Source organism: Ovis canadensis, chromosome 22 (assembly GCF_042477335.2).
Source record: "Ovis canadensis isolate MfBH-ARS-UI-01 breed Bighorn chromosome 22, ARS-UI_OviCan_v2, whole genome shotgun sequence".
NCBI classification, from domain to species: domain Eukaryota; kingdom Metazoa; phylum Chordata; class Mammalia; order Artiodactyla; family Bovidae; genus Ovis; species Ovis canadensis.
In genome coordinates this window covers 66154669-66179616 of record NC_091266.1, presented here as the reverse complement: position 1 = coordinate 66179616, position 24948 = coordinate 66154669, and the positions used below count along the sequence as shown (strand labels likewise).

Genomic DNA, 24948 nt, shown 5'->3' with positions numbered 1-24948 from the left:
ACCTCGTGCTCCCGGTTGTTGCTGTTCAGTCGCTGAGTCATGTCCGACGCATGCCCCCTTGCTACCTCCCGAATCTCATGCCAAGAGCCAAGTTAGGAAACCTGCCGGAAAAGGAATTCTGGAGAAGTAGTTCAGCCCAGCCTGCCGACCCATCACAGAGCCAGCTCAGCACCTGTCAGACGTGAGGAAAGGGCTGACCGGACGCTGAGCAGGCTACCGAAAGCGTCAGTACTAGAGCTGTGAAGAGTCTCACATGGGCTTTAACAAAAGGTGGCTTTGGGTTTCTCTGTGATCATAGCAGGCGACGTCATTCAGACCAACCCTTCCACAAACAACAGAGTGAGGGAAATTTTCCAGGTGCATGCTGCGTGTCACTACTAGAGTTTATTCTGTGCATTCTTAAAATATGGGTGAACTTTGCTCTTAGGCTCAGAAAGGATTTCTGAAATAGTATATAAATGCAGTAACCATGAAAACAAATATAAATTCACTACATTAAAAGTACTCGTTTGTCTAAAAGACACCATGAGGAAAATTCAAAATTGAGCTTCAAACAGGAGAAGATATTGCCAATTCTTATATCAAATAAAAATTAGTTCCCCAATATATAATCTAATATATATGCAGAATACATAAAGAATTATAATGAAAAATTTAAAAGATTAAGATAGGTATATTTAGATTTAACAGGCAAAATATATGAACCAACAACTCCCAGTAGAGGGGAAAAATGGCCAATAAAGACATAAAAAGAGGACTTCCTTGATGGCCTGGTGGATAAGTGTGCAAAGCGCAAGGTGCTCATTTGTGTCCGACTCTTTGGGACCCCATGGACTATATTATTCCCCATGGAATTCTCCAGGCCAGAATGCTGGAGTGGGTAGCCTTTCCCTTCTCCAGGGGATCTTCCCAACTCGGGGATCGAACCCAGGTCTCCCATGTTGCAGGCGGATTCTTCACCAGCTGAGCCACAGGGAAGCCCTTGTGGATAATCCACCTGCCAATGCGGGGGGCGCAGGTTCTGTCCCTGGTGGGGGACGATTCCACATGCCTCCGAGCAGCTGAGCCCATGCACTGCAACGCTCTAGAGCTGGCAAGCCGCAAGCAGTGAGCGTGTGTGCTGCGAGCACTGAGCCCATGCACTGCAGCTCGTGAGCCCTAAAGCCGGCAAGCCGCAAGCACTGAGCGTGTGTGCTGCGAGCACTGAGCCGTGCACCCAGAGCCTGTGCTCTGTGACATAAGGAGTCGACCGAAGCGACTTGGCAGCAGCAGCAGCAGCAGCAGCAGCAGCTGGGTCTCTAGTTGCGACATGTGGGGTCCAGTCTCCCGACCAGGGATTGAACCTGGGCCCTCTGCATTGAGACTTAGCCCCTGGACCACCAGGGAAGTCCCACAGATGTCCTTGTAAGGGAAGAAAAGGGGAGAAGACAGATGGAAAGGTGGCATGATGATGGAGGCGGAGCTTGCAGTGATGCCTCTGCCGACAGTGAGACGCCAAGAGCCGCCAGGAGCCGCCAGGAGCTGGGAGAGACGCCTCAGGACCTCCAGAGGGGACTGCCTTGATTTCTGGCTTCTGGGCTCCAGCACCGGAGAAAACACCTTTGTGCTGTCTTCGCCCACGAGTCTGTAGTCCTTTGTCCCGGCAGCTGGTACACTGGGTGTCTGAAGAGGTTAAGCACTGACTGTGCTGATGCCTGGTACCATGACAACAGCGGGGAAGGCCTCCTCCCAGCGGCTGTGGGGCTCCTGTTCTCCGCGGTGCGTTTTCCTCTCCTGGTTCTTGCTCTCTGAGCCACAGAAGCCGCGCAGCCCTATGACCTCGAGAGTCAGTACTGTCACCAGGCAACCCAGTCACCCAGCACTCGGTCCCTACATCCTTGCTTCCACGTGGCCTTTGTCCTGTGTCCCACCAGGGCTCAGTCTGATGGCCCTGTGGTCAGGATGACCTGGTTTTCTACTTCCTGCTGTGAAGGGGACTCATGGATTCCCCACATATGTGAGCAACTCCGATTGGAATCCTGTTTGAGCTTGTTTCCTGTTTCCTAGGGTCTGTTCTGGTATGTTTCCCAGCAGGAAACAGTGCATTCAAATTGAGCAATCTGAGGGGAGTTTAATAACAGGGACTATTTACAAAGGTTCAGGCAGTGTGTTAATTTCAGAATGAGGCCATAATCCAAGGTACACATGAGAACTGGAGACTGCTAACAGCCACACCCTCTCAGGAAGCACAGCTTTCTGGATGAGTTATAGGCTGATGCACATTTATGCTAAAGTTTCAGGAGCTGAGCCTAGAGTATAAATCAGACTTCCGCTGCTCTGCAGAGGCCGGTCTAGGCGGGCCCCAGCCGTCCCCCAGAGACACTGGCCACTTTCAATCTCAGGGGCAGTGTCCTCACAGCTCCTGGGCCCCAGGCCTTCACTAGGTCACCAGCTGGGACCCCTGGGGGCCATCCCAGCTGCGGTGGTCCCGTGACCACATGCTGCCCAGGGTCCCGTGCGGGTGCTCCACAGGCGGGCTGACAGGGACACGTTTCTCTGGTGGCTGCGCCACCCATAATCTCTTGTCACTGGCACAGCATGGAGAGGGCCCTGTCCTCACCCCGCCCACCTTCCTGTTCAGCGTGGGCACCCCTGGGCACAGCAATGCTCTACTGCCCCCCCACCTACGTTCACAGGCAAGTCCCTCCCAGGCCCCAGGAAGCAGCCTGACCTGCTCTCCGGTGAGCTGCTCGCACCCACCTTTCCTCTGCCTCCTGCCCACTCTGCACCCCGTGCTCTCAGCCTGCCTTGGTGCCCCCCACCTTTCAGAAACATTCTTGCGCTTGCTGCTGCCTGGGGAGGATGTCTACAGAGCCCACAGTCTGTCCAGGTGCTGAGCTGAGAGCCTTCAACACGCCCACTGGGAGACAGGGCTTGTCAGAGGGGCTGTGTTCAGGGAGCTGGGGCAGCTCCATGGAAGGAGGCCGAGGCCGGAGCCCAGGGAACTCGCCTCCCTGGGGTTGAACTCGAGGTAGGACACCCCGCCACATTGTGCTGTGGCAAGTGCACCCCCAAACCTCAGTGGCTTCCCACAGGGGCCAAGTTCTCCCTGGTTCTGCTCATCCACTGCTGGTTGGAAGGTGGTCCCCCAGTGATCTGGACTCCTGAGCCAAGGGGGCATGTGTGGCTCAGAAATTACCCAGATCACCTCTGCTCACCTTGTGTTGGTCAAGCAGCCCACACTGGTCAAGGGGCTTCACCGAATGTCAAAGGTGGAGTCGGGGACAGGCCTAGTCCTACCGCAGAGGGAAGAACAGCCAAGGCTGAGACACAACCTGTCGGGGCCGGGGGTGGGGGGTGGGGGTGGGGAAGGAGATTCGCAGGTCCCCGTGTCCGGGCTTGCAGATCGGGTAGGTGGTCTGCCCTCATCCAGGGGCAGCAGAGGCCCCTTCGGGACTTCCTGAGGAAGGAACCTAAGGAGGCGAAGGCTTCCAAAAGTCAAAGTCAGAGAACGCAACAAAAGCAAGCCCTCAGTGACCAAGTGTCAGGCATGCAGGGCTGGGCCGCACCAGGAGCCGTCTCGTAGGCCGTCCGCTGTGCTTTACCGGCGAAGTCTCTCCTGCCCCTGCGATGGGGGGGGGGGGGGAGGGGGAGCGGGGGAGAGGGGGAGCGGGGGGGCGGGGTGGTCAAACCGAGCCTCGACACCCCTGCTCCTCGCGCAATACGCCACACACAGCTCCCGGGCCGGCCCGAGGCGCAGACATGCTCCGGGAGCTCCTCGACCCGACCCGTGCCCGGCCGGCCGCGCTGAGAGCCCGACCGGAGACCCAACCACAGCGACCCAACCAGGGGACCCGAGGGCGCGGGCGCAGGTGTTCAGTGTCGCCATGACCCCGAGCGCGCCGGTGCGTGCGTGTGCGCGCGAGCTCTCCGCGGGGTCCAGGCCGGCCGCGCGGGGAGGGGCTCTCGCCCCGGGCCCCCCCCCCCCGCCGCGCCCCTCTTTCCCTGCGGCCCTGGTGCAGCCGCAGCGCTCAATCGGCCCCGGACGCGGGGCCTCAAGGCGGTGATCTGGCTTTGGCCTCCGCACAGCCGTTTCCCGCTGCCCCTTCGCGGGTCCGGTGCGCGGCCTCGCCCAATTCAGAACCGCAGAATAAGATTTAAGGCGCCCCGGGTCGGGCGGAAGCGGCTCGCGGGCCGCCTTTATCCACCAAGGCCAGAGGGACCCCTTTCTTGTCTCCTGTCTGTGCCGCCGCGGCAGTTTGCGCGGCACCGACCCCTGCGTGGTGGGCGGTGGGTACCCAGGGCAGCTGGTGGGCTCTCGCTCAGGCCCCGCCCACCCCGCCCCACGCCCGCCCCACGCCCGCCCCGCGCCCGCCCCGCGCCCGCCCCGCGCCCGCCCCGCGCCCGCCCCGCGCCCGCCCCGCGCCCGCCCCGCGCCCGCCCCGCGCCCGCCCCGCGCCCGCCCCGCGCCCGCCCCACGCCCGCCCCGCCCCCGCCCCACGCCCGCCCCGCCCCACGCCCGCCCCGCCCCACGCCCGCCCCGCCCCTCCCCACGCCCGCCCCGCCCCTCCCCACGCCCCGCCCGTCCCCGCCCCGCGCTAGCTCCGCCCCGAGATAGCTCCGCCCCGAGATAGCTCCGCCCCGGTTCCTGCCTACCGGCCCCGCCCCCGGCCCTCGCTCCGCCCCAGATCCTGCCTTCCGGCTCCGCCCCCGCGGTAGCTCCACCCCGCGGTAGCTCCGCCCCGGCTCCTGCCTGCCGGCCCAGCCCCGGCCCCGCCCCCGGCCCTCGCAGTCGGTGGAGCTGACCGGGCTGCCGGGACCCGGGAGCGCCGAGCTCGGGGCGCAAGGCGGGCGCTGCCTGTCGTTCCCGCTCCCGCTCCCCGCCCGCTGGGCGGGCCATGCCCCGGACTCCGGCCGCGGTGCGCACTCCGGCCCGGCCATGAGGAGCGGCGCCGAGCGCAGGGGCAGCAGCGCCGCGGCGCCCCCCGGCTCGCCGCCCCTCGGTCGCGGGCGCCTCGCCGGCCCCGACGCGCCCCCGGCCCCGCCGCCGCCCGCCGCCGGCCAGCCCCGAGCCCGGGACTCCAGCGATGCCCGCGCGCAGCCGCGCCCCCTGTTTCAGTGGAGCAAGTGGAAGAAGAGGATGGGGTCCTCCATGTCGGCGGCCGCCGCGCGGAGGCCGGTGTTTGACGACAAGGAGGACGGTGAGAAGGGCCGCGCGGCGGGGACCTGGGGAGCGCACTGGGGCCTGCCCCGCCGGGGAGCCCGCGCGCTCTCGCAGGGGGGCTGCTGCGGGAGGGTTTCCGTGCGTTGGGGCACCAAGGTTCCCGGGGCGGGAAGGCGTCCCGGGGCGTCTCGGTTTCCGAGGAGACTCGCGGACGGTGCCTGCGGTGCCCACGCGCGTCCCCCGTGTCCAGCCGCGGCGCGGCGGGCGAAGCAGGCCCTCCAGCCGCGGGGAGTGAGGGTCGGTGGCCCCCACTGCATCTAGGGCTCTGTGTCTGCGTTTTGCTTTACTGTGCGGTGCGCGCGCTCGGCTGCCCCTCTGCACCTGAGGGGTGCCCAGTTCGCCAGGGGAGACGCCCGACCACAGGTGGCGCGGGGACCCGGCCCTCGGAGTTCTCAGGGCCGGCGACCGAGCCGCGTGGCTCCGGGCGTGCCCACCTTTGCACTCAGATGTGCAGCGGAGGCTTGCCTCTGTGCAGAAAGCTTCTCTTTTGGGAACTACTTTGCCTTGAGTTCCCCCTGCAGGTAAGGCTAGTGACGCGGGCTAGTGAGGTGGGCGCGGGTGGGAAGCAAGAGACCGAGGCAGGCCTGTGGGCACGCCTCCCTGAGCCCTACTGGGCACAGGGCCTTTCCCTTAGCCCCCCCGGGGGAGGTGGCAGTGCCTGCCCCTGAGCACCATGACACTTCCACAGGCAAGCATGCAGCTCTTCTCTCAGATGTCATGCAGATAAGTTCAATGCTATAAGATGACACATTTGATTTTTTTTGACATTTTCTTAAAATAGTCGAAATATGCATTTTTCATTTGTAGGCAGCCTGCAGCGGGTAGGATGGATCTTTTATAATTTTAGAGCACAGCTTAGCCAAGGAGACCAAGCTATTTATTTCTGATAAATAATTTAAGCATTATAGGAAATTACAATACTATGACCTAAGGCCAGTGTTGGAGAATGTGCAGCCTGGCGGCAGTCCTCACAGAGGGAAGGGGAGCCTGCGACCCGGTGGGGTGGGGGAGGTCTGGAGGAAGCTGGGTTCCAATGGGCCGGGTCACGGTCAGCGGGGAGCGGGCCTGGGTGTCTGGACAGAGTCAAGGGGTGAGGCCTTCAGGACCGACCGCACCCGCACAGTGTGTTCTGGGGAGACCTGACTCTGTGCTCTGAACTTTGGGGCGCAGCTCACTGCCGGGGGCGTCTCATACGCTGCGTGTTTCTGAGCGCACATGTCCTGAGTGTAGAAAGCCCGGAGTGAATCAGGGCGGGGTCAGGAAGCAGGCTGCATCTAGCTCTGGCTGTAGGGGCAGGGTCAGAAAGCGTCTGAGAAGCACATTGATTTCGGGACTCGCCAGTGTCAGCCCAGAGCTGGCCCTCTCGCATGTCTCTGCATTTTGCTCTCCAAGGTGGGAAATGTAGGCAGAGAGACATCGACGTAGCCCAGTGGCGGCCTCCAGCTTTGAATGGTAAAATTTTACTACCTGTTCAGAGTATTAGGTTTCAGAATCCAAGGAACATTAAAGAGGCAAAAAGAGCTCAGAATCCATCTATGATTCTTGAACGTGATTTGAGAACTGTTTCACGCATTCTCCCCCCTCCGCCATCCCCGTCCGCCTGAAGCAGGACGGCAGAGGTGCCGGCTGTTCCGGGCGCGTGCAGCTGGGAGCTGGCTCCGGCAACAGGTGCTCACTCTTCAGTGCACGTGCCTGTCAGCCACTCACCATCCCTGGGCTCGGGGGCCAGGTCTCCAGACTGAGCACCTCAGGAGGAGAGTTAGCTGGGCTTTGTTTGGTGAGATTAGAGGGCCAAGCCTGACCCTGGGTCTGGTCGCCGTGGATGCAGCCCTGGTGGACGGCCACTCTGTTTCGGTTCCATTGTTTGTGTGTCACCGTCAGGGTGCACACGGCTCGGGGACCATAGCACGTGTTTGCAGAGAAAATGTGTGCAGCTCTGGGCCTGGAGGCTGTGGGTTTACTTATGTGGAAAGAGCAGGCTATGGAAAGGAGGAGGGCTGGTCTTCCAGGAGGGTGAGGCTGCATGCACCCCACCTTTCTATGAGGGCGGGCAGCTGTCCTCCCCGGACGAGGTCCCACACTTCTCGGCCCCGTGCCGGGTGAGCCGAAAGAGGCAATGGTGCCGTGCTGAGGGCTTGCGTTTACTGGGACTGCCCGGTTGCCATGGTGATATGAGACCTTCTGATGAATTTTTTAGATTAAAACACCCAATTAGTATATCAAATTTGGTATGCAGAGAAAAAGAAAAAAGAAAATAAGGGAGCAGTTTAACGGTGCGCCAGGTAGACGCCAACTGAAACGCTGAGTTGTGATGCGTCAGGCCCTGAAGGTCCCGTGTCCCCGAGGTGTCTGAGCCCGGGGTCGGCCTGTGCTGGGCCGTGTTCAGAGTCCTTGGGGCCTCCTCCTCGCACCCGGCCCTTCCCCTCTGCCCGCAGCCCCGCGCCTCCGCTCACCCCGCCCTTGTGGCTTCGGGAGCGCTTGATTCAGGGGTGGACCTTGGGGGCCTGCAGGCTGCTGCTCTGCCCAGCCTGCCATGTGCTGGTCAGACGCCCTCATCCCTCTTTTCTGGAGTCTTCCAGCACCTTCCCCTAGCAGCTGGGTGACCAGTAGCCCAGGGTCAAGGGGGCCACCTGCCCTTCTCGGCAGTCTGGCTGTTCTAAAGCCTAACCTGAGATTAGGTTGCAAGTGGGGAACATCCGGCCATCCGGGAGGTTTGCCTTCACCCAGAGGCCTGGATAAAGCTTCCCTGGGGCGGCAGAGGGCCAGTCCTTGGCGTGCGGGGTGGGGTGGGCGGTAAGGTGGGACTTGGGGCTCCCGGAGTCTCATAACCTTTTATGAACCTTATAAAACCTTTTTTAAATTATAGAGGAATTAAAATGTGTATATTTGTGAAAAGTTCAGACTTTCCTAAAATTGTTCTAAATAGGAAAACCGAGGCTTCGGTAACTTTAGCCCAGAGAGGCCTCCGAGTGTACGCCTGCCCCAGCCCCGCTCTAGAATGCACTCATGCGTGGGTCGGTGCAGAAATGGGATCATACCCCATTCGTGGTTTTGTCTAAACCTGCTGTTTTTACACAGCGAGGTGTTGTGACGTCTTGTCGATCTAAAGGACCCCTTGTTAGCTGAATTTCCAAGGGCTGTTCTTAGTCCTGTGAGCTAGACTCAAAGGATGCTCTTAGAAACTGTGGGCGCCTCCCTGCCCCAAAGTCCAGGGTGGATTTGTTGGTGGGTCGCTGGGGGATGCTGGAGCTCAGGCAGCAATACGTAAAGGACTGAGCAGCGAGTGTTATTTCTTGGTCATCGTGGTGCACTCGACATTGTTTCCTCAGGGGACATTCCTGGGATGACATTGCTGAGTCAGGAGTGCACACCGAAGGCAGCTTGCTGCATCCGCCAGCTCCCTGGGGAGCTGTCCCGGGTGCGTGTTACACGGTGGTGACCCAGTGGGTGTGGCTGCGGCAGGTGAGGGGTGCCCGGAGAAATGAGGAGGTGGGGAGACTGGTGTTGGGGAAGGGAGCATGAATATGGTGAACACGGGGGCGGGAGGGGAAGAGGGGAGGGAGGCCCTGCCCTCGGAGCCTGCGGGGGGCCCTCCTGTCCCACCCTCTCTGCCTCTGCGTGTTGGTGACGGCTTACTATTCGACCACCTGAAAGCCTGTATTACTGCTTTGCTTGCTGCTGAGGTTGGCCATCTCTTTCTTTCCATGTTTGTGTTCTTTCCTGAATCGCCAGCTCCTAGCCCTGCCCTGATAAGAGACGCGTGTTCAATCCCTGGGTTGGGAAGCAGCCCACTCCAGTATTCTTGCCTGGAGAATCCCACGCACAGAGGAGCCTGGCGGGCAGCAGTCCATGGGGTCGCCATGGACACGACTGAAGCGACTTTGCACGCCATGCGCACCCCTGTGCCGAGCCTCCCGTGAGCTGTTTGCTGCCCTGTGCTTTTCACGGCTCCCAGGATGGAAGGGCCCCGGGGCAGTCCTTCACCTTTCTGTGCTGCTACTTTGTGTGTGTGTGTGTGTTTTTTTTCCCACATGCACACTTAATTTTTGTGCGGTCAGATTCATCAAGACCCTCCTTCCTGGCGGTTTTCTGCCTTTGTGTCCAGTTACACCAGTACGTGATGCTCGTTTTAAAAGCCTGCTCTTTCTTCTAGTCTTCTGTGGCTTCACCTTTTACGTTGCGACTTTTGGTCATTTTGGACTCACACTGGACACAGTGAGACGGGCTTTTCCTCCCTCGAGCCCTGTTCGTGCTTAGACCGGGCACATTCATTGCCTGTTTTTGTTGAATTGTGAACAAGATCTTTGCACCCGTCACGTTCCACACTGGTTGGTGCTGGTATGAAGGAAAACTTAACTTTCAAAGATGTCTGTCCCAAGTGTGGTTTTCTGCAGAGGCTCCTCATGGCTCTTGAGTTGATTTTCCCAGACTTCCTGGGTGGTTGGTCAAGTCGCCTGCCAAGAATGACTCGGTGACTTGAAGGTGTGTGTGCTGACCCTTCCTTGCCGTGTGCCCAGAGCTGGGGGCAGCAGAGGGCGCCGTGCTGAGTGCATGGAGGCTGGCCAGGTGGTTCTGAAGCATCAGTCTGGCCCCATCACTGAGTCCTCGTCCAGCGACGCGTGGACCTGACTTACAATAGGCGCCTCTCCCTTCCCTCCCGACCCTGGGGAGCGTGGCTGGCCAGGGCAGGGGCAGCTCTCTGTGAGGCCCAGGCTGGTGGCAGCTCACCCCCTCCCCCACAGTGTGGGGGCCTTGGAGGCAGAAACACAGTGGCTGCAGGCCCTGGGGTCCTCTACCAGCCAGCGGGGGTCCCTGGGCTCCCCAGTGCAGGGCTGAGTGTCCCGGGGTGCCGCGGGGCAGCCCTGAGCTCGATGTGTTCGCGAGGCTGACGAAGCTGGTCCGGGATGGACCGGGGACTCACTGTGGTGCTTTTTATGTAACAAATGTCAGCTCTGAGTGTCTTATCCATCTGGCTGTGTGTTTTAAAATGCTAAAAATAAGTTGATTTTCTTTTAAACATTTAACCACCCATCTTTCTAGTTGAGGAGGGATGCAAGGATGCACGGGAGGTAAACCTTGTCCGGGGCTGCTCTCTGAGGATGAGCCCTCCCAAGGCCCCAGGTCGGTCGGAGGGAGGCAAGGCGTTTATTCAGAGCAGGGTCGGGGCAGCTTGGAGGAGCTTCCCAAACTGCCAGGGCCCCGAGTCCCTGGGGCCTTGTGAAAGTGCAGATGCTGGCTTGTCGGGCATCAGGTGGGGCCCCGGGTGGGGCCTCGGGTTCTGTATTTCCATCCAGCATCCCACCCACCCTGGGGAGGGCAGCGGTGCTAGACTCAGAGGGGACCCACTCTGGGTGGGGGGCTTGGTGAGGATAGGGCGGGGGGCGGGCACAGGGGCAGCGGGGTGCTGCCCACCCCGCGCTCCGCTGAGCGATGCCGTTGGCGGTGGGTGGCGCCTCGTCTGCAGGCAGGCTGGCTCTCCCTGCCGAGGGCTCTCTTCAGTTTTGCTCTTATTTCTGTGTTGCTCTTTTTCTCCGGCGTCGACCACGTGGACCCGCGCACCTGGGACGGCAGTGGCGCTTTGGATCCTGCATTTGCAGCCGATGCCACAGCCTGAGCCTCTTCCTGCCCGTGATGAGCACTCAGCCTCCGCCAACTCCCACCCAGCCTAGGGGAGGCGTGTTGCCAGAGGCAGGTGGCTCAGGGCTGCGCCCTGCCCCTCCTGGCCACTGTGTCCTCTCGTCCTGGCTGCTCTGACGGCCCAGCCCTGCCCGCCTCCCACCCCCAGCCCAGTGGTTCCCTGCTCAGGGTTCGTGCCCTGCGGCCTTGGGCCAGATTCCCCTTTGGGTGGGATGCTCAGAACCAGATTTGGTGTTTGTTCTTCTGACGCCACGTTTCCTGTCCAATCAGTTTTCCTGCTTGTGTGCTCCTCAGCCCCTGCCTCGCTCTGCCGTCTCTGGATAAATCTGTGGCGAGGGAAGACTGTGGCGACCGGCATCTCTACTAGCGGGCGAGAGTCCAGTGGGTGCTGGACCTTGCTGCTCCTGACAGCTGTTGGCACGCTTCCTCCAGCCCTGTCCCTGCTTCCCCAAGGGGTGGGCAGGTGGTCACCTGTCACCCTCTCTAGACCTCTGTCCCACCCCAGGGGGTGGACGCATGCTGACCGGCACCCTGGAGGCCACAGTGGGCTCCTCTCTCTTCCTTAAACGCTGGCTGTGGCCAGCATGCAGAAATGCTTTAATGCTCAGAATTTGAGACAACTGGGGAGAAGCTACAATTAATAAAATCATTGTTATTTTTAAGGATGCCTGCTTCATCAAAAGCTATTTTCTCGTTGACCTGAAATCTCTTATTTAGAAACCAGGGCGCTGGGCAAGATCAGCGCGCCCCACCCAGCCCCCTGATGATGTCCATCATCAGATGAACAGATAAAAAAGATGTATATTTATACAACGGCATATTACTCAGCCATAAAAGAATGAAATAATGCCATTTGCAGCAACATGGATGACCCAGAGTTCATCATACCAAATGATCACTCCCCTCACCTCCCACCACCCTCCACACCTGCAGTTGTGACTGAGTGTGCGGTGGCCTCCAGCACTTGGTCCGTGCAGGCCCCGCAGAGCCGATGCCGTGCAAACCCGGCTTGGCATTACTTACGTCCTGAAGCCAAGGGGATGGTGTAGTGGGCGTCGGTGTTGCTCCCAATTTATTGAAAATAGGAGCCGAGCACTTCCAGTTTCTGGGGTGTAGACGCGCTCTGCAGCTCTGTGTCCACTCGCCAAGTGGGACCTGTCACTGACGGGGACGTGCAGCGCGGTACGCTTGGGTCTGGAGTCTGTTGGGCTTCTCAGGCACGAGTGCCCCCTTCCCGCTCCCGCCCTGTGGGACCCGCAGTGCTGGGCACCGCCTCCCAGCTTCCTGCCTCAGCCTGGGGCCCTGGGAGCCAGGAGTGGGCTCTTGGCCCCGGCCGCTCACCCCAGGACACTCTGCCACCTGTGTGTGAGCGTGCTGAGTCGCTTCAGTCGTGTCCCACTCCATGCGACCCCATGCGCTGAAGCCTACCGGGCTCCTCCGTCCATGGGATTCTCCAGGCAAGGATGCTGGAGTGAGTTGCCACGCCCTCCTCCAGGGATCTTCCCAGCCCAGAGATCGAACCTGCGTCTCTTAGGTCTCCTGCACTGGCAGAGGGTTCTTTACCACGAGCGCCCCCGGGCAGCCTGTTTGCTCTTTGTGTCTGGCAGTGAACAACCCCCAGACTCAGTGACTTAGCAACAACCATTTATACTGTGTTTCCTGATTCTGCAGCTGGGAATCTGGGTGGGTCACCTGCTCCACGTAACGTCCGTGGAGCTGGGAAAACCTACTGGCCTCCCCATCACGGCCCCCTGGTCAGCTCAGCCACCCGAGGCTGGCGGCAGGCTCAGCAGGAGTCGTGTCCCTGGTGGGGGGGTGGTCCCTGGGGTCTCAGCTCCTGTGGGGCGGCTGCCCCGTCAGTCATCTGTGACCACGTACCGCGTTGCCCCCAAACGGAAACGGAGCGGCTGGACGCAGCGACATCAGCGCCTCGTTTCGGGAGCTGGCCGCGCAGGGTGGCCCGGACCGGGGCTGCACTGGGCTGGGGGGCCGCGCACGTTTGCATTGTCCCCGAGTCCCCTGTCTCCTTTTTATTCTTTGTGTCAAGGTCATCTTGTGTCTGTGAAGTTGTCTTTTAGCTCCTTAGGCAGACAGCACAGGGCTGAGAGGAAGGAAGAAGGAGACGGGGCACAGAGGAGCCAGACGGGATGGGTGAAGAGTCACGAGCTGAAGGAAGGGTGGACCCAGCGCCCACGTTGGTGTCCAGATTGTGTCCATGGCATGGCCCTGCCTGGCGTTGACCCAGAGGGCATGTGGGCAGCCGTGGGGGTGGTGGCTGCCCTCCGGGACAGGATGCTGAGCGGGGGGCCTGGGCACTCTTTCTGGTGGAACTCGAGTTGGATGGGGGTCCTGGGCCGTGTGGGGCCCGCAGCACTCAGAGCTACAGACAGGAAGGGGCTTGGTCCCCACAGAGCCCCAGAGCTGGACCTGGTGCAGACCCTGAGGGTGAGCGGGCCGAGGGGGAAGGGAGCGAGGGTTTGGGGACAACGCCTGCTGTCCCCTGTCCAGCATCACTGACTTCACCGCATCCGCTCAGCCACGGAGCGCCGTGGACCCGCTCCCGCCCGGAGACGCGCCCCAGTTTGGGTGATAGATGATGCGGCTGCCGTCCAGCCGCAGACGCTGCTGCTGGGTGATCTTTTATTCCTTTTAGCTTTTTATTATATAATGAAAGGTGACGAGAAAACTATTAAGAAATGCAGCGTCTTATGTAATCTCAGCGCTAGGATAACCGTTTGTGCCTTTTCACACCCCCTTCCAGTCCATACTCGAACACTCGCGGGGTGTACATGACTTTTAAAGTAAACTTCACTGAGAACCTTTTTAGCTTCTCAGAAAATTTGCAGAGAAGACGTGAAGGTGGCACAGAGGGTGCTTGCATCTCTCGCACCTCATTTCCCCTGACGTTAACACAGTGTGCTTGTCACGGCCAGGGAGCCCGTGGGGAGACGGGATTGTGCTGGTCAGGGTTCTCTCGACAAACACCAGAAAGTAGAGTAATGACGTGTGTGTGCGTGCGTGTGTGTGTGTGCGTGTGCATGTGTGCGCGTGCCTCTGTGTGCGTGTGTGTGCGTGCCCTGTGTGTGCGTGTGTGTGTAAACGAACATTTTTTTCTGTCCCTCAGTCGTGTCGGATTCTTTGTGACCCTGTGGACTGCACCACGCCAGGCTTCCCTGTCCTTCACTATCTGCCGCAGTTTACTCAAACTCATGTCCATCGAGTAGGTGATGCCATCCAACCATCTCATCCTCTGTCGTCCCCTTCTCCTCCCGCCGTCAGTCTTTCCCAGCATCAGGGGCTTTTCCAGTGAGTCAGCTGTTCACATCAGGTGGCCAAAGAATTGGAGCTCCAGCTTCAGCATCAGTCCTTCCAATGAGTATTCAGGGCTGATCTCCTTTAGAATGGACTGGTTGGATCTCCTTGTAGTCCAAGGGACTCTCAAGAGTCTTCTCCAACACCACAGCTCAAAAGCATCAATTCTTTGGTGCTCAGGCTTCTTTACGGTCCAGTTCTCACATCCATACATGACCACTGGAAAAACCATAGCTCTGATTACACAGACCTTTGTTGGCAAAGTGATGTGTCTACTTTTAAATACCCTTCCTAGGTTTGTCATAGCTCTTCTTCCAAAGAGCGTCTTCACGTGCCCGCCCACATCGGGGAGGGCCGCCTCCCCTGCCGAGTCCCTGGTCAACTGCCACTCTTGCCCAGAAGCTCCCTCCAGAACAGGCGCAGAACAGTTTAACCTGGGTGCTCCGGGCCAGTCAGCGTGACACGTGAAATGAACCACCGTGACTCTCAGAAATACTGAAGTCATGGTTTATTCAGACTTGCTGGTTTTACTGAACATTCTTTTTCTGTTCCTGGGTCCCATCCAGGATCCACATGACATTTCACTGTCCGTCTTTAGGCCCCTGTGAGCTGAGTCAGTTTCTCAGACTCCGCTTGTTTTGATGACCTTGACAGTTTTGGGTCTTTGGGAGGAAGACTGCGGGAAAGATGCTCTGCTCGTCACGCCCTGTTGAGGGTGCATACGCTCAGCTTGGCCTGCTGCTGCTGATGCTGGCCGTGACCACCCGGCCGAGGTCGTGTCTGCCAGGTGTCTTCACCGTCAGGGTCTCCGTCCCCCGTCCACACCGTGCCATCACTGTGGGCCGGAGGCTGGGGTCCACCTGCTCCAGGGCAGGTGTCTCCCTGAAGTCACTTGGATTCTTTGGCATAGAGAGCTGTGTGTTCTCCAGCTGCTTTGTTGATCAGTCATTCACTCGAGCCCTTGCAGACTCACGGATCTCTGTTCTGTGCTTTGCGTTGCGACCCGAGCTCTTGTGTTTGACTTATTTTCTTCTCAGGTTGGCCAGCTCCGGCCATCAGAAGCTTCCCAGTTGGCTCCTGGCCCCTTGGGCCTGCTGCCCTCACTGCTTTCTGTCTTTGCTTCTTTCTGAGCACTTCCTTTTTGTGACCAGAACATGCTCCAGACTCACTGTGTATTCCCCAACCCAACCCTAGAATCAGCCAGTTCTCCCAGGAGCCCAGGTCTTTCTTCTGGGTAGGGTGTTAGAAACCAAGATCTGGGCGCTGGGGGTACTCACCCTTCCTGGGAGATAATGACCTTTTAAAGCACAGAGCTGTACCCAGCGCACTGCTCAGCCTCAGGCCCAGACTCTTGACCTTCAGGAAGTCTGCACAGGCCCAGAGCAGGTCCCTGCCCATCCCCTCCTAACCCAGGGCCCCTCCACCCGCACTGGGGCACGCACAGTCTGTCTCCAGGCCTGCAGGCAGGCCTGTCCATGGTCCCAGCTCTGGGCAGGGGGCAGCGGCCTGCAGGTCTGGCTCTGGGGAATCCAGAGCCGTGCCTGAGCTGCGCGCTCTGCCCAGTTCACGTTTCATAACTGTTGGCACGTGGTGGCACAGGTTCTCGGGAGTGAGTGGGCATGGACCAGGGCGTTTCTGTGTCCCCAGGGTGGAGACCGATGCCAGGCACCCAGAAGGCAGTCTCCGTGCATCTTGGGGAGAGTGAACAGCCTGCTCCCTGCTCCCGTGTCGAGAGCTCCCCTTGGTGCCCTGTCCCCGCTCGCTTGTACCCCGTTTTCAGCAGAACTCCTGAGGGCACTGGTCCGCGTGGGGGCCTGTCCCCTGGACCTGCAGGCCAGGATTGTCCCTCAGCCCCCAGGCCCTCGTGAAGTCCCCTGCACAGTGGAGGGCTGACGCCCCGTTCTCGCATCTCCGTCTGGACCCCCCCCCCAGCTTCCCTCTGTCCCGGGACGCCCCTGCCTGCCTCGGCCTCTCCTCCTGCCGCCCGGGTGACTCCAGGCGCTGGGCTCCTGCCCCCTCCTTTCCTTTCCTGCTTTGCTCACGCGGATGGTCTCACAGTTTCAAACACCATCCATATGCCACGCCTCCCAAGTTTCCCTCCAGCCAGGACCTTGCCTCCCACATTCCAGGCTTTTCTGCCCAGTCTCTGGCTCACGTGTCACACGCGTGTCCTTTAACACACTCACGCCCGCACCCCTGCAGTCTCCTTCCTCACTGGCTTCCTCCTTCCAAGTGCCCTGTGACCCCGCCGCACTCGAGGCGCCACCTCCCCAGCCTGGACCTCACGTGGCACCTTGGTTCTGCCTTCCAGAGAACTGGCTGCCGGCATCCCTGCCGCCCCACGCGCCCCGAGCTCCCCTCCCTGCCCCTCCACGTTCCCTGAGCTCCCCCTCCCCACTCCTCCATCCCGAGGTAGCAGCCAGGCTCACCAACCCCAGCGCCTGCTTCAGGGGCCCCAGGGCTGAGAACTTGCAGGGTACCCGGGCTCAGCCTGGGGTTCTCGGGTTGACCTGTGTGTGCATGTGAGCATAAGCGTGTGGACCCCTGACCCCCCTTGTGGACCCCCGTCCCTCTTGTGGGCTCCCTGGCCCCCCGTGGACTCCCTGGCCCCTCTTGTGGGCTCCCTGGCCCCCCGTGGACTCCCTGGCCCCTCTTGTGGGCTCCCTGGCCCCCCGTGGACCCCCGTCCCCACTTGTGGATCCCCATCCCCCCTTGTGGACCCCGGCCCCCCTTGTGGGCCCCTGTCCCTGTGGACCCCTGTCCCTGTGGACCCCTGTCCCTGTGGGCCCCTGTCCCTGGGGACCCCTGGCCCTGTGGACCCCTGTCCCTGGGGACCCCTGGCCCTGTGGACCCCGGCCCCCCTTGTGGACCCCTGTCCCTGTGGAGGGGCGGTGCCGCTATGCTGGCTTCTGGGGTGGGCAGCTCTCCTGGGAGCTGTCTCCCTTCTCGTTGAAGACGCAGCGACATGGTTGAGGCCCCCGAGGTTCTCTCTCAGAAGGACCCCACGGTCTGCTGCAGGGGAGCCTGGGGTGTTGAGCAAGGCCCGGGGTTTGGAGGGGAGGCAAGGCCCAGGCCTGACCCGCGTGTGGGCTCTGCCTGTCTTTTCTGCTGGACGGCAGGGACAGGCCGCCCGTGCTCCCCCCACTGCCGGTGTCCGGCTCACGGGTGCTGCAGCCGAGGAATGGCCTTCTAGGGCACACAGGGGGACGTGGAGCCCTTGTGGGCCCCACCCTCCAGCTCCGAGGCTGGGGGCTCCGTGTGGAGCGGCAGGTGAGGTCAGAGCCATGGGCCACTGTGCCGCAGGCTGGGTTTGCTCAGCACAGCTTACCTGGGGGTCGATCACTTTACAGGGCAGGGGCGTGTCCTGTCTGCCCTCTCCGTGGGCTGACCCTCTCTTCAGGCCCTGGGGGTGCAACCTTGATCTGAGCATCATGGGCTGAGACGGCGAGGCGACGGTGGTCACCTGGGGCCAGAGGTGGGCCTGGCCTTGGACCCATGTGGGTGTGTCCAGTGGAATCTCAAGAAACCTTTACAGAACAAACTTAAGTTATTTTTAATTAAAAAAAAAAAAAAGAAGCAATGCTCTGGAGAGCACAGGTTTGCTTGTGTGCAGATCCTGTTAATTGAAAGGTTCAGGAGGTTGTTAATTACTTTTTTATCAGCAGCATCTTCTCTCCCAAGGGCACTCACGTCCCGTCCTGTCAGTGCAAGGGCGCCGTGCCCGCCCAGGGCACCAGCCTCAGAGGGGGTGGGTGCCTCTGCCCCGGGCCTCAGGTGCGGCGTGCCAGCGTCCCAGACGGTCTCCCCGCGTCCTTGGCGGCCAGTCTGCTCCTGTGCTGGGAGGGGGAGCCAGTCTGCGCTTCATGGCGTTCCCGTCGGTCCTCAGTGGTCGTTCTGGGAAAGGAGGCGCTTTTGATCTGGGGGCCCGTTCCTCCCTTTGGGGACTGCTCCCTCCGTGTCCTGCCTGGAACATGGCCACCTAACTCATGGTCATAAAGACTGTTTTCCCTTTCTTCTAGAGCTTTTATGGTTTTACTGTTATTTTTTTCTTTTGTACGAAAAGCACATATCATTCCCCCATCACAGAATCGGGTGGCTGCATTACAAGAACGAAGCCAGATCAAAGACATAAACAGAGAAGCTCACCACTCACACTGAGCCCTACCAGACTCCAGGAGTGGAGATGAGCTCGTCTCGACTAGAGTTTAATTCCGTTGCTTTTGACTCCAAAGACCCCAGTGCTTTTCGACAATGGCCAGGGTTTTCCGTGTTTTCCCACCAGTCTTTCCCAAAGGAAACTTATTCCAGATTCTCACCTTTTCCACTGAGGTCGTAGAAGGGAAGCGGAGTTCCGGTTCGTGCCGTGGCCTCTCACAGCCTCCGTTCTTTAATGTGATCACTTTAAGAGGTAAAGCATCGACTGGAGACACTTTCACTCCGCTGCAGCGACTCTGCGGTCGCCTCTGCTCACGCTCCGCTTCAGGTCGGTGTTTCTGTTGCTCAGACGCCAGGGCCAGAGCTCGGCCTCCCTCTGCTCCTTCTCCTGCCTCTTCCCGCCCTCTTCCTCTCCGTCCTTCTCTCCCCTCCGCCTCCTCTGCAGTCTGATGCCTGTGTGACCCCGCACTGCTCGCTGAGAAGATCATCTTTTCCCCAGGAACGTTGCCTGGCGTCTTTCTGGAACTTGAACTCATGGGCCTCTTCCTGGCTCTGTTCTGCTCCGTTGGTCTCTTTGTCTGTCTTCACACCGACGCCACGCCGTGCTGATCGTTGTAGCTTTACAGTGGGGCTGAAAGCAGACGCGTTTGCCTCCAACTTTGTTCTTTTTCCAGATTGTTTTGACTGTTCTAGATCCTTTGCCTTCTGCTGTAAATTTTAGAATCAGTTTATCAGTTCCTAAAGTAAGCGAAGATTTTGATTGGGAGTCCATGAAACTTGATCACTTAAAACAGAACAGGCTTCTTAACGTTTTGAGTTTTCCAGTCCAGGAACGTGGCGCTGGGCGCATTGATCCCGGTCTCTAATTTCTGTCAGCATGGTGTCGCAGTCCTCACTGGGCAGGGGTTGCAGGCATGATTTGTGTTTTTTAAAAATAAATCGTTGCGTCTTGACTGTATCCCATAGCCCTGTGGAACGTACCTACTCTAATATCTTGTCTGTCGATTTCACAGGGTTTTCTATGTCGCTTGTGAATGAAGACAGATTTACCAACTCTATGCTGTTTCACCCTGTCTAGACATCCAGCACAATGTTGGTTAGAGGAGCGGGGAGCTGGCGTCCTTGTCTGTTTTGTGATCTTAGAGGGAAAGTGTCCAGTATTTCACCGTTAGGTACAATGCCAGCTGAGCTTTTTCAAAGATTCCCTTATCAGACCGAGGGAGTTTCCTTCTCTTCATAGTTGGATGAGCTTTTGTTTTAAAGTCATTAATGGTTGTTGGGTTTTGCCAAATGCTTCTCTGTGTCTGTGGAGGTAACGTCTTTATTCTGCCAACGTGGTAAATTGCACTGATTGACTTTTGAACAAAATATCAGTCTCACATTATTAAGATCACGTTTAGATATTGCTGAATTCAATTTGCTGATATTTTGAGGCGAGCCCAGCGGCTCAGTGGTTAAAAAATAAATCCGCCTGCCAATGCGGGAGCTGCAGGAGGCTCAGGTTGTTTGTGGGTTGAGACGGTCCCCTGGAGTTGGAAATGTCAGCTCCTTCCAGTGTTCCTGCCTGGAGAATCCTGTGGACAGAGGAGCCTGCGGGCTACAGTCCGTGGGCTGCAGAGTCGGACACGACTGACCGGCCGAGCACACACGCAGCGTACGATTTTTATTGTGCTCTCGGGGGATGTTGGCCTAGAGTCTCCTTCCTTGTGATGTCCTTGTCAGGTTCACGCCAGCCTCATAAGATGGGTTGGAGGTATTCCCTCCTCCTCCGTTTCCTGTAAAGTCTGTGTGACATTGATGTCATTTCTCCATTAAATCTTTGCTAAAGGTCACCAGGGAAGCCACTGAGCCTGGAGCTTTCTTTGTAGGGAAGGTTTAAGGACAAATTCGATTTCTTTGATAGCTAGAGGGTATTCGGACTCCCCGCTCCTCCCTGTGCTCGCTTTGGTGGCCTGTCTTTCAAGGGGTGGAATCCGTCCCTTGCGTAAACTGCTTGTTTTCCCTCAGAGTCCTTAGTGACGCCTCTCCTTCACCCCTCACGTCGGCGTTTGATGCTTTCGCGCCCTTCCTGTCCACCGGCCACGCCGAGGAACGATGCAGCCTCCGGTCTGCTGGTTGGTCTGCCCCTTCCTCTCTGCTGGTTTTGCTCCACGTGTCTGGTCTTGGCTGCATAAGCGTCTGGTGCTGCTGTGTCTTTTTGGGCGACTTGAGCCTTTATCCTTAGGGCGCCTCTGATGATGCTCCTTGGCTCCAAGTCCACTTTGATGTTAATGTGGCCGCCTGGCTTCTTTGGTTGGTTCGTTTGTGAGCAGCCGTTTCCTCCCTTAACCTCTTGCCTCTGTACCTTTAAGGAGGAAGCGGTTTCTTTATAAATAGCACTTGGTTGACTCTGGGTTTTTAAATCCAGTCTGGAGATGCCTGCTTTTTAGAAGGGATGCTCATCCATTTACTTGAATGTAATTGTCGATATATTTAAGTCTAAAATCTTGCTATTTTCACTCCTTTTCCACTTGCTGTCCTCATCAATTAATTGTTTCTACCATCGATCTCCTGGGTCATGGGCTCCTCTGGTGGTGCTCCTGCTGATGAAGGAGATGTGGGTTTGATTCCTGGGTCAGAAAGATGCCCTGGAGGAGGGCATGACAACCTACTCCAGTCTTCTCGCCTGGAGAATCCCACGGACAGAGGAGCCTGGCGGGAGCCAGTCCTTAGCATCGCACAGAGTTGGACGCGTCTGAGCGACGTCACACAGCTTGCCATCTCCTGTTAGAACAGAAGCCACTGTGAGGGCAGGGGCACTGTTCCCTGAGAACGTTCCCCTGGCCTTGGGGAGGGACGGCCCAGGGCTGCAGCCCTTGCTTGGGCTGTTTGCCTGGATGGGAGAGGCCTGGGAGGTCGCAGGGTCAGTACGGGCAGCAGGGCCCAGCACCTGCCCCTCCAGCCCCGCCCCTGGCCTGCCTGCCCCCTCCTCGTGCAGCGAGTGAGGGGCCCCCGCGGCTGGGCTGGGTGGTCTCGGGCCTTGTCTGGTCTGGGTCGCCTCTTCAACGCTGTATTGCTGGGTTTGTGAGGTGCCTCCCCTCCGTGGGCAGCGGGGCCTGGAGGCTGCCGGTGCCCAAAAGTCCTCAACAGCACGTCTCCGAATTTGGAGACTCTGAGACAGGGAAGGGCCTGCCTGCAGCCAGCCGGCCGCTGGTCGATGCTGTTGGCTCCGTGTGGGGAGGGAGCTGCACCCTTGGCTCCTGTGGGGGGCGGGGCAGGGTGGGGCCTGCTGGAGAATCCCTGTCCGGGCTTCTCCGGCTGAGTGTGTAGAGCTGTGCCCCCAGCCAGGTAGCAGGCTGCTCCCTCTGGACCCGAGCGGTATGGGCAGCCCCTTCTGGCAGCTGGACCCTGTCCAGCACGTGCCGGGCCTTCCCGCCCCCCCTGCCCCCACGCGATGGCCCCTGCCCTTCAGTGGACGTCGCTGCCTGTTTCAGGCCATGGGGAAGGGTGTCCGGGCTGCCGGGTCACTGGCCAGGAAGGCCCGCCAGGATCCCGGAAGCTGGGCACCAGTGATGAGGCCTGCTCTGGTGACCCCATCACCCACGGCCTGTGCCGCCGGGGCCTGGGCCCGTGTGGTCAGCGGAGAAGGGTGAACCCTGTGGGCGGCCGGCAGACGCTGAGCCCAGCGGGCGCTGGCCTGGGCCCCAGGTCCGGTGGCCCCCGCAGGCTCCTGGTCCGGCCCAGCCTCCCCCTGCGTGGCCTCGAACTCCTCTCCCCTCGGTGCTGGCACCTGGTTTGCTGCTCGGCGAGGTGTCCGCATGGGCAGTGGCCCCCGTGGGGGCAGAGGGCGTGGGCACCGGGGCCTGGGGCACCTGGCCAGCGCCTCAGCTTCAGCCTCAGAGCGGCTCTGGGCCCGAAAGGGGACCCGCCATGTGGTCCCTTACTGGTCCCCCGCCCTCTGTGGGGGCGCTGCTCCTTCCCCAGAGATGGGCGGGGGCAGCCGTGCCCCTTCCGCCGGCTCAGCTTCGTCCAGACTGGCAGCCCCTGGTCGCGCCACGGGTCGCGAGTGATCACGGTGCCCTCGGCTGCCTCTGCCTGATGGCCTCTGACTTTGTTTAGTTTCTCTCGAGGCGGGGCTTCAGTGCGCCCCCAGGACAGGAGCTGTTCTCCCCACCATGAGCCCGTGGCCCTCCGTGAAATAAGCAGCTCGGGTTCTCAGGCGCCTTTGCGCGGAGCTGGCTCACACAGCGTGGACTCTGCTTGGGGGCGGCGGATCCTGACGCCTGCAGAAGGTGACACGGGGGCCTTTGCGGTCCCGGCTGGTGCGGGGCTCCGCCGGGCGGGGCCTGTGTGGCCGAGCGGGGGTGGCGTGAGTCTGCTTTTCTCGGCAGCGGGGTGGGTGGCTCTGCAGAGCCCTCGCAGTGCAGCAGCTGCAGGCGCCCCCGAGGCCGGGCTGCGGGGTGCCGTGTATGCCCGGCGGGCGGCGCGGCCTCAAGGCATGGCACCTCTGCGGCCCGGGGGACTGGCGCCCTCCCTTCCTCACCCCCTCCCTGGCTGGGCCGGGACGGCCACGTCGGGGGGAGCCCCAGCTGACACTCTGCTCCTCCCGCTGGGGCCTGGGGATCCCGTGGCTTCCAAACCCAGCCTGCGGGCCCCACCTGTGAGCGTTGCTTTCCTCGCCAGTGGCCCGCGGGAACCGTGTGACCAGGTGTACGGTGGCGGCGCATCCGTTGGAGAGGTCGTGCTGTCCTGGGAGTCATCTTCTCAGAGGAAGATTTTAATTTCCTAAGACGGTGTTTCCAGTGCTTTCCAGACTGGGGCCCAAAGGAGCATATTCCTGGGCTGCGTGAGACCATTTTATTCTTAAAACAAAACAAAACAAAACAAAACAAAACAACGCCATTCACCTTGAGCATCAGGGTCACGGGTCCAGGCCCCTGAAGACGTGAGCTGGCAGATGGTAGGGTGTCTGGTGAGATGAGTAGGGACAGCGGGGCAGCTTTTATATCTCATTTGAAAGGCACTTAAAAAATAAACAGAGAAGCGTAAGCAGAAAATGGCCCAGACTTTCTTGTCCAGGTTATCCCTATTGACATAAAAAAATAATTTATGTGGGAGGGTCAGATGTTAAAACTGCCTGAGGACAGAAGGGGGAGCGTGAGGGCCTGCGACAGACTCGCGCGTGGGTCTGCGCGTGGGCTGCTGGCGTCGCGATTCTGGTTCACGTCAGCCGATCGCCATGTGCAGGGCACTCGTCCTTGCTTCTCCTGAAGCTTCATGGAGTCTGTCTGGTTTTACCGTCTCCAGAACACCGCGCCTTTCCGCGGTGTCCGAGGGGATCCCCAGTGCCCCTCCTGGACAGCTGGGTGGTCTGGGGTTGACCTGGTTTTATAGGTGGAGACGCATTTCCGCGAGTTCCTCCGTGTGGACATCACAGCAGCAGCTAGTGCTCCTGACCCTGGTGGGTGTTGCTGACAGTTTCTGGAAGGGCTGGGTGCTCACAGGGTCCCCCGTAGGGCTTGGGGTGAACCAGCCTCCCCACGGTCCCAGCCCAACGTGTCTCCATGGAACGTAGGGGGCGTTGTGATGATGGGAACTGGGGGTCCGTCCCGTGTCCGATTCCCCGTCCGTGTGGTGCCTTCCCATTGGGGCCTCTGCATTCTCTGGTTGACTCTCTCAATCATTTGTACCAGTTTGTTTAAGGAAATTAACCCCTGGTTTGGTCATATTGATTACAAATACCTTTCCTGATTTTGTAGTATTTTGATTTTTTAAAAACTTGTGTTTTTTCTCTATACACAAGTTTCCTGATTTCTTTTTTTCATTTTTATTTATTTATTTATTTTTTATTTTACTTTATAATACTGTATTGGTTTTCCCATATATTGACATGAATCCCCCACGGGTGTGCATGAGTTCCCAATCCTGAACCACACCCCCACCCCTCCCCATATCATCTCTCTGGGTCATCCCAGTGCACCAGCCCCAAGCATCCTGTATCCTGTATCGAACCTAGACTGATTTCTATGTGATTAAATTTGTCCATCTGACAACAAGTCTTTACTCTGTGGCTTCTGGGGTTTGCTTCCTTTTCAGAAAGACCTCTCTTGCTCCAGAATTATGAACAAGTTCACCCACTTTGGCCTAGAACCCTTCCATGGGTTTGCTGTGTGCACCGTGTGAGCACCGTGTGTGTGAGCACGTGTGTGTGCACCGTGTGTGAGCACCGTGTGTGTGTGAGCACCGTGTGTGAGCACCGTGTGTGAGCCCCGTGTGTGAGCACCGTGTGTGAGCCCCGTGTGTGTGCACCGTGTGTGAGCATCGTGTGTGTATGTGTGTTTGCACGTGTCAGGGTCCCGAGGGTTGCAGGCCAGCAGGTAACCCAGGCTTTCAGCCCCCTGTCCAGTGGAGGCCGCTCTGCAGGTCTGCTGTCTCCTCACATGATGACACCCACAAGGTCGCAGGAGAGGCAGGCTGCCCGCCTTCCTGCAGCTTAGAGGCCCAGGAGCTGCCCAGCACCCCCCGCCTGCCGCCTCCCTGCCTGGGGATGGCGTGGAGCTGGCCTCCAGCTCTGTGGCGGTTGCCGTGCCTGCCGCTGGGAGCCGGGTGGGTTCTCATCCTGGAAACCACAGACCTGAGCGCCCCCGAGGATGTGAACTCCC

The 24948-nt window shown here is 59.4% G+C and overlaps 1 protein-coding gene across 2 annotated transcripts in view; it reads left to right on the top strand.

Annotated features, from left to right (window-relative positions):
- The first annotated feature begins 4702 nt into the window (after window positions 1-4702).
- Window positions 4703-24948, top strand: part of STK32C (serine/threonine kinase 32C) — a 72898-nt gene continuing 52652 nt past the window's right edge. Inside the window, exon 1 of one of the 2 annotated variants that reach the window (XM_069568003.1) lies at window positions 4703-5180. In XM_069568003.1, the coding sequence (XP_069424104.1) occupies window positions 4919-5180 (262 nt within the window). In that variant the 5' untranslated portion in view covers window positions 4703-4918. The remainder of the gene's footprint in view (window positions 5181-24948) is intronic. The other variant, XR_011252210.1, reaches the window with a different exon arrangement.